We start from the raw sequence: 14,562 nt of genomic DNA, 5'->3' as shown, positions 1-14,562 counted from the left end.
GATGTCACAAACTTTTGCTACATGGCTGCATAATCCTTCACATTTTGAGATACATGAAGCAGATAGCTGAAGGACTTCAGAAATAAGGAACCCTCTCTTTACATTTCATCCATCATTTTCTTAAACTAAAAAACTCTAATTTTACTTCAGAGTCTATTAACAGAATAGCAACAGAAAGAGAATAAAAGAAGTTTTATTTGGCTATTTCTCAATACTTGCCCCAAACATTGGGCTTCATGAATGTGCCAAATTTCCAAAAAGTGAAGTTTAGTCTTAAATCAGTGTTTTCCACATTTTTCCAACATATTGGCACACTGCCTCAGAAGAACTTGGAAGCAGAGGTTATTGAAATGCTTTCCAGGTAAAAACCCTGCAGCTGGACTGGTTGTATGTTGCAAATGGTAACAACTCTGAGGCCTGGGAAAAATATCCTGAATCCTTTTTTGTCACTCAGTGCTTCTTCTGGGCTGCCTGGTTTTGAGCAGCAGCAAAAAAATAAAGACAGGACTAGAGGCAACCTGTAGAAATGTGGGAGCTGAAGAGGCAGCAATGCTGTGGCAGCTCCAGCTCTCACCCCAACCTTCTCATGGTGAAGCCTGCACTGCAATCCACAGAGTTGTACAACATCCAGAAAGTTTTTTATCCAAATCAAACCCTGGTATGTGGCAACTTTGATTTAATAAACTGTCCAAAATAATTTCAATACTGCACAACTACGTTTGGAATGCTGGGCAGCAAACTGCTTTTAGATGCTGCAGTATGAAAGGCATTACCAGTGGTCAGGTAATCAAGACAAAAGCATCTCATGTTCAAATGCAAGAAGTACCCATGAAGATGAATCACAAAATCCTATTGTCCTGGTCAGCCCCCAAGTCCCTAATTGCCCTATTTTCTGATCCTTTACTGACTCCTCTGCTGTTTGCAAAGTCTACCAAAACTTACTGCTGATTTAGCTCTTTTAAAAGGCTTTACAGAATCAGAATCACAGAGTTAAAGAGCACAGTGCAAGGACTGGTCAGCAATCACATAAAGGAAAAAAAACAACTACCTGAGCTACAACAGTGGCCACAGAAATGCTTGGTACATATCTGTAACTGTGGCATCCTTTGGATATCAAGGGATAAGTCAAAACAAATGTGAATACACCTGGTCACATACAAAGTACCTTCTGCTGTGACATTTTTCATCAAACCAAAGTATAAAGTGCATAAAGTATAAGTGTACAAAGTCACCTAGACTTCATTGTTACATTAAAGCACAACAGTTCTGCAAAATATTATAAACCTCCAGTAAAAATACCTTATTAGTTCCTGAAGAACACCTACGATAGAATTGAGCATGTAAAAAAATTCTTCAAAGGTAATTCAGGATTGTAGATTGCTAAAATATTGTGTCTGTCACCTCGACTTCCATAAACAAAGCAAATCTAGGTACACTGCAGATACAGTTGTTAAAAACATCCTGTCCACATGCTATGGACTACAAACTACCAAGACTTTGGCTTGTTTTACCTCAGCAGTACAGACAGTGAGTGATTACAGTCCCTCTGATCCCTCTGACACCAACAGAAAATGCTCCCTAGAATCAGAAACCCCCCAAAAGCAAGTTCCCTTGAGCCTGTTTTTTGCAGACGAATTATAGGGATCTACAGAATCTGAAGATCATCTGCCAGCCTAAGCACTCCAGCCCTACATCCTGCAACTCACAGGTTAAGAAAGAAGATTCTCAGAATCACAAAGTTCTTAATAAAATTTGTCTGAATTAGCCCAGAGGACAGCAGGATTATGTATTACTCATTAACTTCACTTTTCTGAAGAATCCTGGGTAGTAATTATTTAGAGGGAAGACTGAAGGATAAGGAAGCCATCCAGTAAGGCCTGGCTAACACTACTGAAGTACCACATGCCTCCTGCTCAGTTCTCTGTGGATTTTCTCTTGGAGCACATTTCAACTCTCTAAAAAGAGTAATAAAACCCTCCAAGCCAAGTCAGTTCTCTGGCAGCATCCAGGTGTGCTGATCATGCCCAGCACCAACACTCAAGGCAGACAGGAGCACTACAGAGACTAAAAGTGACAGAGAGACCTCATTCTAAGCCTTGGGATGTCAAAGACCAATTGCTTTGTCCACAGGATCTTGCAGCAGCATCTTGATTGTGAAGCCACCACCAAGGTTGTAAAGCTGGCTAACAGCACAGAAATGGTGAGACATCTGACATGCAGCTTGGAATTCCAGTACTTGAGATACTGACCTCTCCATGAATCAGATCCTGAGCCTTCAGGTCAGGGAATAGATAGGGCTTCCCATTCCAATAGGGAAGCTTCTACCACCACTAACTCAAGATGGAAGAGGATGGTGAATTGGCATTTCCACACAGATGCTTTGAGGATCCCATCCTCACTGTAGGAAGAAAATAACCTCTTTGAGAACCATCATCATGGTGGTGAAGGGACTGTGCTCCAGGGAATGAGAAGTGCATCCATATTTGGAGCATGTGAAGAAAGAATTCAGAGTGAAGTGCTGGCTGCTAACATGATCTAGACTTGGAGGTCACAAACTCACCAGAGCTCCAGGCAGAGCTCCTGTCCAGTGGCTTCCTGAGGGCCCTAATTGATCCCATGCTGGAATCAGTTCTAACCAACTCAGATGTCTGCAGAAGCTGCCAGTTACACTTCTAATGATTCCAATTTGTGGCAGATATCAAAAAGATTCACAGTAATTCATTCCACTAGCCAGCTGTCCTAGTAAAGATATGGAAATTATCTCCTTCCTCCAGACATGAGGATACACAGCATCCAGAAGGCCAACGACAGGGAGACCAACATGGCTCTGTTTTTCTGTGGGCCTTTTCAAGCATATTTAAGGTCTTTATCACCCTCCTTTCTTCTTCAGAGCTCTCAAAAATTTCTCTCTCAGAATCAGAGGGAAAGATTCTTTTGTCAAGTGACTTCTTCTAAAGGAATTCTTGGGAACAGACCTGACAGCAGAGCTGCAAGATGGGCAGCTCAGCCTAGTTCTTTGCTCATGGTATTGGTGGTGATGCTACAACTGGATAAATACAAAACCAACGTTTATGAAGACAGATCAGTACTTGGAAAGAAGAAATCACAAAAGGAACTGAACAGCCCTGACTACCCTCAAAAGAGCAGCATGAATACTGAGATGTATGGAAATCAAAATGGTTTTGATCTTCTGTGAGGTCAAGAGCATCAGCATCTTCTGAGGACCACAGTGATGCCCAAGAAAAAGAGCTGTAAGCATTGGTTTACAGCAACTGCTTGGCTGATCAGTTTCAGAAGAAACATTTTAAGATGGCAACTGAGCTTCAGATTTTCCACACTATCCCTTATCTTGTTCACTGTGCAACTTCTAATATGGCAGAAGAGCCACTTGCACCAGACCAAGACCTTTGCTACAGTATCTTATTTTAAAGAGTATCACAAAGCAGCCTTCAGCAATGCAAAGGAGAAGGAACATGCACTGAAGTGACAAGGAGGGCCTGAACCTGAAGATTTCAGGAAGCAAAGAACTGGAAAGCTAAAAAAAAGAAATAAAGATGTGCAAAAGGGGTTGAAATTATGCCCTATAGTGAACTGCCAATGTAACAAAAGTTTCTGGTCTTAACTATTTGCAATACACAACAACCCCAAAACATGAACATACCTATGGACAATTACTGAAACAGCAAACAAATGCTCTTTTCACTCCACCTAGAAGAGCCTAAATTGCAGCAAAATACTGTTTACATTAAAAGACAAAGCATCTGACTTCAGAGACTAGAAGTGTGGCATGGAAAATTAAAACTAAACCCTGATAAACCTCTGCTTTATCAGTGCAACAAAGTAAACTGAAAAACCACTGAGGAAAATGAATAATTTAAGGAGTGACACATGAATGCAACACAATCTGTTTAATATTATTAAACTGTCTTAGAAACATAGGTTCCAGAAGCCTGTTTCCTACCAGCTGTATTTTCTTTTTTTTGAGTTCCAAGGGAGTTGCATTTGTGTTGCATTTACAATTTAATATCAGCTTTTCACATGAATATCAGTGATGATCTGATTTCATTCTATATATTTTAGAAGAAGAGAAAGCATAAGCATGTATCAGAACTTCCACAGCTGTAACAAAAACATCTTCTCAAGACCTCTTTACAGAAGATTCTCCTCCAGCAACACTCAATAAGTCACTGCCTAGGAAACAGCAAGTTTAATATGTTCTGAAAGTCATTAAAATTGCCTTTTGCTGGATGAGCTTCTGAGAGCAACCTACTGCCCAGTAAAGAGGATATTTCTTTTTTCTTACCTGCAATGTTTTCCCCAGGCCCATACAGTGAGCAAGAATGCATCCAGAACCAGGAGATGACTTCGTTTTTTTTACAGATTCACAACAGCAATCCCACATGAACTGAACACCTGAAGAAAATTATTGAAAATTTTCTTATTAAACATTCGTTTTGTTAGAGTTCATCAGACAAGAGACAGGTGTGGTCACTGTAAGAGCATGGTAACTCTTGGAAAAGAAGTGCTCAGGATAATTATTGATTAACTTCTTTTCCTATGTATGAGGAAAAATCTTTGTCTTGAACTTCATGATATTCCCAGGTTTCACTGAAGATGTGGCAACTGGGTCAGAAAATATTGTTGTGCATACTGCAGGTAACTCCTATCTTGGGGACAAGGGGAGACAGAAAAAAAAGTGGCAAGGACTTAAATGAAAAGACTAAAATAATCTTGGTAAATTAGCAAAATTATCTGAAACCGATTAGAAGAAATTCTGCCAAGACTGATCAGATGTGAAGTTCTGTGCTTATGGAAAAAAAAATCCTGCTAGAACTGTGACAGCTGACAGAGGAAAAGAAACACATGCTACATAACAAAACACATGAACAACATGAGGGGCTGATGGGTGATTTTTTGTGTGCCTTGAACTATATTTATTGTGGAGTTATGTTCAATCTAAAATAGCAGAATGAACTGTGAAGCAAATTATGGTTGGTTATCCTCCTTTTCTCCTTCTCCACTAGAAAGAGAATATGGTAAGAAGCCAGATTGATTTGAAGTTGTGTCACATATAAGGAAAAAATTCTGTTGGGAAACCCAGGGAAAGACTGCAAGATTTTAATATCTTCACTGAAAACTAGAAAAAGTGAATACAGCAATTCCTCAATAGAATCAGTCAACATATATTTAATTCTGCCTCACTGTGGAGAATTAGTTGATTCTGAGGACCCTTCCAACTTGACTTTCCTAAGCTTTTTTGCTTGTAAAAGAGAACTATTGCTGATCTCATTTCATATTGTTCAGTTATCCAAAAAATAAAGCATTCAACCTGACATTCTGGCATTTGCCTGCCAAGAAGTTTTTCTCATTCTAATTCAGGTTGCTTAAGGTGCTGTGGCAGTGGAGGGAAAAAAAAAGTAATCTCTTTCCTTACCATCTACTTGGTGTGGTTTCAGTCTGGTAACAATACTCCTGTGAACCTGCACTAATGGTTCTTTGGTTTCTTCATCTTCATCTAAAACCAACTTAGTGGTAATGGGACACTTCAGAGGAGAAGCATCTTCTATCTCTATCACCTATAAGAAGAAACAGGATATCATAGGAACACTTCACACATGAAGAATACCAAGCATTTGACAGACACAAGCTTTGTCTATACTGGAAAACATAATTTATTTAGTAAAGAAAAACATTAAAGTCTTTACTATGCATCCATTACTTTGGGAAAGAGCTTTTCCCCAGGGAAAGTAAAGCAACAGGAACCTGAAGCAGCTTTGGAAAGATCTAAAAGCAGTCTTAAATAAAAAACTTACCAATGTCAACTTGCAGGAAACTACCAATAAAACTTGTGGCTTACAGGCTACATGTAAGCACTTATAAAATTACTTCTTAAATTAAATTGAAGTAGAAATATCTTGTCTTAAGCATCAATGATTTAACTTTCTAGGATTCTGTAAAAAAAAACCCAAAAACCAGAACATACCTCTCTCAATTTCTCTCTCTCCCGTTCTCTTTCTGCGATACGTTTTCTTCTTTCTTCTTCTTCTTTAAGTGCATTTTGTGTTTCTGTCCTAAGCTTATCATCTTTAATAATTTTCCTTATTTTCTTCCTGCCTTTTCCAGGAGATTTTGAATCATCATTTTCCTCATCCTCAGAATTACTCTATTACAAATAAAATAAAATATTAGCAAGAACATTATGACACAGAGCCTCAATTTTCAGGTAAGCTCCCAAAAATTTTATACAGACAGAACAAATTTAGCTCATATGAAAAAAGATATTTTTCAAAAAAGAAATCAGGCAGCATGACAAAACAAGTGCCACCTGAACTAGAATGTACTCTGAGCTATCAGAGATAAGCCCAGCTTTGTAAAGGCTGTACTGAAAGTACTGTTATCATTTGATAGTAATTAGTGACTGCTAATGAAGAACCGTTTTTCTGTTCTAGTGGTGCTAGACCAGATCAGCTATCACCTTCTCCACATTGGAAAGGAAAGACTAATACTATGAAAGCTTTAATCTACTATTTGTGTCATTTTCTATGCTAATTTAAAAATTCCATTTACTTAAAAGCTACCATACATTTTCACCAAGATCTAGCCAGGGAATAATTTGAGTTAAACACACTGAGTGTGGTCCATAATGGTGCCACTTTACAAGTTTTAGCACCGAGTTAACATTTTAAAACTTATCATTTATTCCTGTACTTTGTATAGAGCTGTTTGAGATACCTAAGTCCCTAAGCAGGCAGCAGAAGAGACAGGAACTCCTTTTCCCATTAATGAATTCAAAACACAGGGCAGTACCTTATTGTTGTTTTCACTTGAAGAATCCTCTTGGACCTTTATTCGCCTTCGTTTCTTTTTCTGCTTGTAACTGCGTTGGTTTTCTTCAGCCTCAGCTTTCTTGGCAGATCTATAAAAAGTAAAAGCTTTTTGACTAACAATTCATTGCCTCACTGAAAAACCATGAGAAAAGTCACCTGAACTACACTGCTAATTAACAGAATGCATACTCCTTGTCTGCAGTCAGGGGTTTACTTCCAAATCCTTTCCTCCCCTTCAACTCACCAGGCACACGTCCCAGGAGTCTATTCCAGACACCCCTGAAGAATCCCAGAATCACTGAACATCAGTTTCCTGCTGCCCTTCACCATTCCTCAATTGACATTGATATTTTTTTGCAGAAAAATGCCCATTTTTTAATCATTCTCTTCTTCACATTGGTTTATCCAATTGCTGTGTACCCCATACTGTGGTACAAATTCAAAAGTCTCACATTTTCTATCAAGTTAATTAGCAGATAGCAACTTTTAGGCAAGTATCACCAATGGTTTTAAGCCCTGATCCAAAGCCTTCAACTTTTACACTTCACTGCCTCAACTGCACTATCAAGAGGAAAAAAAAACACAGGACAGGCATAGTTAAATTTTATTTATACCTTGTTCTTGGACGCTGCTCATCTTCAGACTCACTGACTTCTTCACTAACTGCAGATTCATGAAACTCTGAGTCATTTGAATCTCCACTGCTCACTTTAAAAATAAAGTTGAATTATTGCCAAGTTAACAACAATACCTATCTGCTAATTACACAACCTGTTTAAGACCAACAAGCACCACAAGAGTTCATTTCAGACAGCACAGGACCCCTTAAGGATGACAAATGACAAAAAGCATAAATGAAGTTTCACTTTACAAAGACTGTGTGAGGAGGAGAGAAGACAATGGGGAACATTACAGAGTTTCAGAAAACAAAAGATGGTTTTTTGGAAACCAGAAGGTTTTGTTTCAAACATTTTAGATGTCATTTTATAATCACACCTCACAATTCACTCAAACTGCTCTCATCTACTAACAAATATGCAATTATATCACTGTATTGATGGCTTGAAGCTTCTTAAGGTAATTCAAGTTTAAAGCTAACTCAAAAGACAACAAAAATACACATAAACTACCAGTATTAGATAATACTTCCACACTTACTTTTAGGAGCTGTCACTGGCATTTATAAGTACTTAAGACCAGCATGCCATTTAGCACCTTTAGAATTTCAGTTTGAGCTTGAAAACAGTGGAAACCTTAATTGTTCTACAATAAGGTGTAAAACAAGGACTGGTTTACATCCAAGGAAAAATGCAGTGTTAGTAACACAGGGCTAAAAAATGGCAAGCTGAAATAAAGTGTATTCCTCTAACTTGAGACTAGTGAACTTAAAAAGGCTAACACTAAACAATCCTGAGAATTAGTCTGGCTGCATCTTATTTGCACATTGCCACTGTAATTTACAATTGCTTTTCTTGAAAGAAAAGCTGTTGGTAAGAGCTGTAATCCCACAAGGGTTGGAGAGCATAAATGTACATACTGATAAAAATCAAGAGTTTAAAAAATCACCTTTTAGCCTGTGGGACACTGTAAAAATTGGCTGGCACCAGTGCAACACAAAGAACAGGAAAGCAGTGGGTGCAAACACCATCAGCACCTACACTGACCAGCGTGGCATGGAGCATTTATCTTCACCACCACTCCCCTCCTCCGCTCAGAATGACTCCATGCCAGGGGCTGACAAGATCCTTTGTTCTTGCAAAGTGAAAAAATCAGCCCGGCATCATTTCACAGTGCCACCTGGTGTTGAACTAAAGCTTGAGACATTCCTATTCTAGCACAGAAAAATGGCTGATGCACAAGGGCCTCCTCCTAACAGCTCAGGTTAAAGAGAGATATTATATAAAGGGCAAGATTTAATTTCACCAACCAAAAGTACTGGGCTTGACCCTGCTCTAAGAGCCTAAAAGATGCATCTGATTCAGAGGATATAATAAGTGGAAAGAGTTGCATTTGTATCAACATTTTAAACAAAATTATTTCTCAATAGGGAAGAGAGTTCTAGATTTAATACACACACAAGTTTATATACAGATTTTAAGGTTATGGAGTTTCAGATGTCCATTCTGACATGTTTTGGACTTATTTCATAGCAGCAAGTACTTTTGGTGACAAGAAATGTTTGGATTATGTACCTTTCCTCCTATTTCTGCGCTTCCCTTCTTTTTTGTCTTTTGGTTTCACCTTTTTTTCTTCACCAGATTCTCCATCACTCACTGTCAGCTTGTGCCTCAGCAGTCTGTGTCTGTATCTTGGCTTCTTTGATTCTTCTGCTTCTGAATCTGATTCAGAATTATCCTCCTTTTCATTCTCTTCTGTCAGAGATAAGAGTCATTACAACACACATACTGGTGACTTTTTTTCTCACTTAAATTTGGCAAGAATTAAAATCTGAATTGATTTAGGCTAAATTATGTGATTCTCCAGGAAATGACAACCACCACACCTTTGTTCCCTCAACACTTGGAACATCTGTTCCAATGACTGCACCTGTTAATCAAATCTCTCCCATGCATTTGCACATCCTAACTGTTCTGCACAGATTATTCCTCACAGATCCCTAGGACTTCTCCATTGGTGACAAAACTCAGACTATTAAAAAAAACCCAACATTACAAAACCAAAAGAGATGATAATCCTCATGATCATGTACATTGGTCTCTACCTGGCAACTATCTATCAACATCAATGACATTTTTTTGTTGAAAACTGAAGAAACTTTACTAATTATAATCTTCCTAAGACCTTTTATATTATGACAGGTGCCACAGCACCCATTATTTCCCAGATGCCTTTTGGTGCTCACCATCATCATCTCCTGTGTTTTCAGTTTGCTTTCCAGTTTTCTTTTTTCTTTCATCCGATTCCTCATCTGAAGATGCATCCTCATCAGAGGAAAGATTGGCTTTGATTTCTTCTAAAAGCATTTTCTTGGCAATTCTTTGAAGTAAAACAGAAAAAGCTATTTATTCCATTGCTCAAGCAAACCTAAGAAAGATAAGTGTAATCCTATACCATTCAGAACTTCAAAAAAAGGGTTGAAAGCTGAACAAAAAAAAAAAAAAAAGGACACATGATGAAAAGTCATTGTGGTAAGACAGGATAAATCAGCAAAAATCTCATGTTAAATGTTATGTGTTATAAGAAGAAAGCAAATCTGTATAATGCTTCTTAAAAAAGAAGTTTCATGCTTCACTGCAAGACTGGAGATTGCTATTTTTATGAACCTAAACATTTTATTCATGGTCTATTTAAATGGACTCTTGGCAGTTCTGGGATAGGCACCTATCTGAATTCTAACTCTCAGAAGACTGCTGCAAATCCCACAACTCAACTCATTCCCCCATGGTTACCATGCTGACTGGATTCCAATAAATGAGCTTCATTCCCTGAGGCACTGAAGCTACTTCACTAGTAGATAAACAGAATTTTAAAAAGCATTTCACTGAACATGTTTAACCATGGCAAAAATGATTATTGCAATATGCAAAACTCACAGGTTTAAAAAAAAAAACCATGAAGAAAAAGTATTACCCTATCTATACATCTTTTGAACTGTGCTATCACTCCAACTGCCTCTGCCCACCCTAATGCATCAGTTGAAGCACCTTGTGATGTCTAAAGATGAACTGATATTAAGTGCCTCGTGGAAAAAAAAAAAAACACAATGAACCCCTCCTCTAACTACAAGCACTTGCCTTACAGCAACTAGAGAAAAAAAAAAAAAAATCTATGTGCATATACACATACACACAAAAAAACCTTTTATCAAACATCACGGGACCTGAACTTCAAAGAAAAATGACAGGAAAAATATTTCCTGTTCCACAAACTGCTCACTCAGCATCTCCCAGCTTCATTTCAGCACAGGGGATCTTTCCAGATAAAAGCACAAGTTACAATGGAAAAAGTATTTCTTTACATGGTCTTGAAATGCAATAAATAAATAAATAAATAATGAATCTATCCAAGGCAAGTCAAAAGCACAGGAAAATGGAAGACTTATCTGAGAATTTGTACTTCCAGTAGAAAATAAAATGCTGAAGGAATGAAAATCAGGCCTTCCTCATATAAATTTCAGAAATATCATAGTTTTCATTCCATGATCATCTATTTTAAATGAAGTTAATTTTTTTCTAGGTCAAATCTGGTCTGTCTTGACTTTCAGGAGAATTGTATGCATATAGCTCAGAATGGGAGAGCTGCTACACCAGTTGAAACAATAGCTCAAAACCACAATATCCAGGCTTCACTTGGAAATGGCAAAGGAGCAGTCACCTCTTAAGTACAGCTTCTTACACATTAGAAAATTAAGTTACTTCTAGGTATAAAACAGGTTTTAAATAACCTCGTAGGTATCAAATACATTTTTTAAACAATCTGTATTTTATTTTTCAGCATGCCCCTAAAATAAAGAAATATACCCAGGGTATCTTTGCTAACACTTGATACAGTATTTTCTATTCCTGAGTGGTAATATATATTTCAAGAAATATTCTAATGCTGATGTATATCCAGTTATTACTAAAAGATGGAAGTAAAAAGGATTAATAAAAAGAGTTAAGATTGCTCAGTGAGTTACAGACCGTCCACAGGATCCAAAAGACTCCCCCCTCTTTTGGGGCACAGCTTGCAAAGGAACAGCCAATTAGGAATTTTAAATGCAGTACTTTTGGTAAGTTTAATTCCATATATATCAACAGGTCACAGTTTGAACCAAATGAAAACTTACAAAAGCCCATAGGTAAGTAGCATCCTCTTCTGAAGTGTTTTTTACCCTTGGTCCTTCCAGAGGATTTGGAAAAGGGACATGGGTTTTTGTTCTTGTTTGGTTGTTAGCTTTTTGTTATTTTATTTTGGTTTTAAACCCACCACATTATGTATAACAGCAACAGGACTAAATAGCTCCATTTAAGAAATTATATGCTATAGATTTTACGATTCTATGAAATTAAGAGTATATTTCTTCCATCTCTTAATGGTCAGAACTTTTTCTTCAAAAACGAAACTGCTTGGAATATCTTAGCTTCATTTCTCTGTAAAACCTTTAAAATTTGTTATTAACCTTGACTCCTACTCCAGGAAATGCAGACACAAGTATTTTGCCTCATTTTCTCCTTTAAAAAAAATAAGTTTACCACCACTCAAGTTCTGCTGTGGGAGAGAAAAAAAAGCAAAGTAGGAACACTAAAAAAGGAACTGCAAAATTTTAAAATTCAATCCTGAAAGTCCTGCCTCCTAATATTGCTTTTGACTTATTTTGGATTTTCCTCAACTGCATTAGCAAAGTTAACACAACTTGTATGGGGTAAACAACACTTGCCTTTTACACAAGTCACCTTTAAAATTTTATTTACATATTTTTAAACAAAGGTTGACTTTGGTTCTTAACAAAACAAGACATTTTTATTTGTACTTTTATGAGGTATTATTTTTAAGGAAAAAAAAAGCAAATGTATCATTCATCTAGAAGTAACATGCACAAAATCTACTATCCACAAACAGGAGATGCTGTTATTTTCCTACTAATCATCATCAACATAACCACCAAACAGATTATGTAAACTTATTAGTTTCTAATTAACTGTTTATAATATTATTAAGTTATTGGTGTTATACTCAGAGACAGAAACTTAAACATTTTAAAACTAGCATGAAAATTCAAACACTTTCAATCAAGCAGAGATGGAATTGTTTAGTGAAAAAAGCTACAATTTCTTCATTGCATTCCACTATGTTATGCTAATAATGTCAGACATTGTTGAGACATTCAGTATTTAAGAGATTCTTATTTTTAATGTCTGTTAGGAATTATATCTGATATATATACATATCTGATAGGAATTGAATCTGATAGGAGTTTAAAGCATAAGTAATATTAGAAGCAAACATATTAAGTCTTGAAAGTGCATCTGATAAATGACTGATGTAACAAATGTTTTACATGAATAAGAATAAATTAAGTACTGGAGTCTTGAAATTTATTTTAAATTAAATTATATGTGGTTCAGGATAATGTATCACATTGTTATTTAAGGCTATAAACCCATTTAAAGTGACCAGGTTTCTAAGCTAAGAATCCTCACAGACTAGCTCTAACATTTTAATATTTGCATTAACATCAATCTGCAAGTACCAAGAACAACAAGCAAGAAAAGTGTGAGAACTCCCTCACTCACATTCTTCCAAGCAAACCCATGAAAACAAAAGATACCACATTTGCTCAGCTCAAGGACATGAATCTCAGGGAACCAGATATAACACTTGAACCCTACAAACAAATGTAATTAAGAAGCACAGAGGAGTGCATGACCTCCAGCACAGGACTTCAGGTACTTAACAAAAAATTAAAAATCCCCACGTTTCATTAATTTCTGCTGCTGACTTGCTGTGACCTCAAACATGTCATGTTGCCTCACCCCACTCCATCTTAGCTAAAAGACTGTGAGATTTGTATAAAGGACATTTTCCCAACACATAGTTATACAGTGCCTTGCAGAAGGGGGTTGTAATCTCAGTCAGGACATATAAAAACATCTCTAGAGTAAAATACCAGTATATATATATATCATTTTATATAACTTGGGATTTAAATATATTTCACCTTTGTAAGAAAGACACCAACGATATACATTTATAAATAAGGAGCTAGTTACTATCAATTTTTTAACTTATGCTAAAAGAAAACATTTCTGAAAGGAGACAGGAAAGCTGGAAGTTCCCCAGGGGTTGCTTAGTCACAGTACAGGACAACTTTAAATTACCCTTCAGACATTTCAGCAAAAATTGAATAGTAGGTGCAGCCTTCTCCTGATGTGGAAGTCCACCTGATAATTTGCATCATTCTTGTTAATGAATTTTAGAGTGCCAATATGATGAGCTCACTTTGGGATTGTCAAAAATATTGGTGAGGCAACGCTACCACTGTAAAAATAATTCTTCTAATTAAAAGGTCATAGCTTTAAATAGTACTTGATTATTGTGAAGTATTACTACCAATTAGATAACAGCAACTCACACGCAGTGTTCAGAAATACCTCCTAATTATATGTAAAAATAAGGTTGCCCAAAACAAGGCTTTGGGCTGGGGAGGATATTTTTCTGTGGCTAATAAAAGCCACCATTCTTCCAGCTAATGCACTACTGAATGGGTCCTTGGAGATATTGCTAAAAAATTTAGAACCACTTAAAATATAATTTAAGACATTAATATTTGGATGGAATGTCATACATGTTTTTTAAAAATAGTGCAAACTGCCAAACATCTTGTGCTGTCTTTGTTGAAACAGTCTGATTTTCAAGCTGTTGGAATTGTATTAAATTAAATGCTTGGACAAGAAAAACGTTTTACAAAAATTTATTGTAACCATCAAATACTTAAAGGCATTCTGCATTGAATACACTAATAACTTCTTAATAAACAAAACTACTGCAAACATATTAAACAGTACCATTTAAAAGATCAGAAGGACCAATAATAGGTAATTACACAACAGAAGATGAAAGCATACAGCACTGTATGTCATATTATGACCCACTTGGATATTGCATTTGGCAAAGATGATGTCAAGACTATTAATATTCATGTCATGCACATCCCAAGGTATGCAAATAACAGAACATCTGAACTAGAGACTTGCAAACATGAGAGTTCCCACACTACAAATACCCAGTAGGT

General features: G+C 36.7%; 1 protein-coding gene across 15 annotated transcripts in view; it reads right to left on the bottom strand.

Moving 5' to 3' along the window:
* ATRX (ATRX chromatin remodeler) overlaps positions 1 to 14,562 on the bottom strand; it is a 72,170-nt gene that overhangs the window by 27,380 nt on the left and 30,228 nt on the right. For 12 of the 15 annotated variants that reach the window (XM_071757615.1, XM_071757622.1, XM_071757625.1 and 9 more), the window contains 7 exons: positions 9,691 to 9,824; positions 9,020 to 9,199; positions 7,442 to 7,535; positions 6,808 to 6,916; positions 5,984 to 6,163; positions 5,435 to 5,576; positions 4,304 to 4,413 (listed from right to left, as the gene is read on the bottom strand). In XM_071757615.1, the coding sequence (XP_071613716.1) occupies positions 4,304 to 4,413; positions 5,435 to 5,576; positions 5,984 to 6,163; positions 6,808 to 6,916; positions 7,442 to 7,535; positions 9,020 to 9,199; positions 9,691 to 9,824 (949 nt within the window). The remainder of the gene's footprint in view (positions 1 to 4,303; positions 4,414 to 5,434; positions 5,577 to 5,983; positions 6,164 to 6,807; positions 6,917 to 7,441; positions 7,536 to 9,019; positions 9,200 to 9,690; positions 9,825 to 14,562) is intronic. The other 3 variants (XM_071757617.1, XM_071757629.1, XM_071757616.1) reach the window with 1 other exon arrangement.

Source organism: Heliangelus exortis, chromosome 14 (genome assembly GCF_036169615.1).
Source record: "Heliangelus exortis chromosome 14, bHelExo1.hap1, whole genome shotgun sequence".
NCBI lineage: Eukaryota > Metazoa > Chordata > Aves > Apodiformes > Trochilidae > Heliangelus > Heliangelus exortis.
This window is presented reverse-complemented; position numbering and strand designations above follow the sequence as displayed.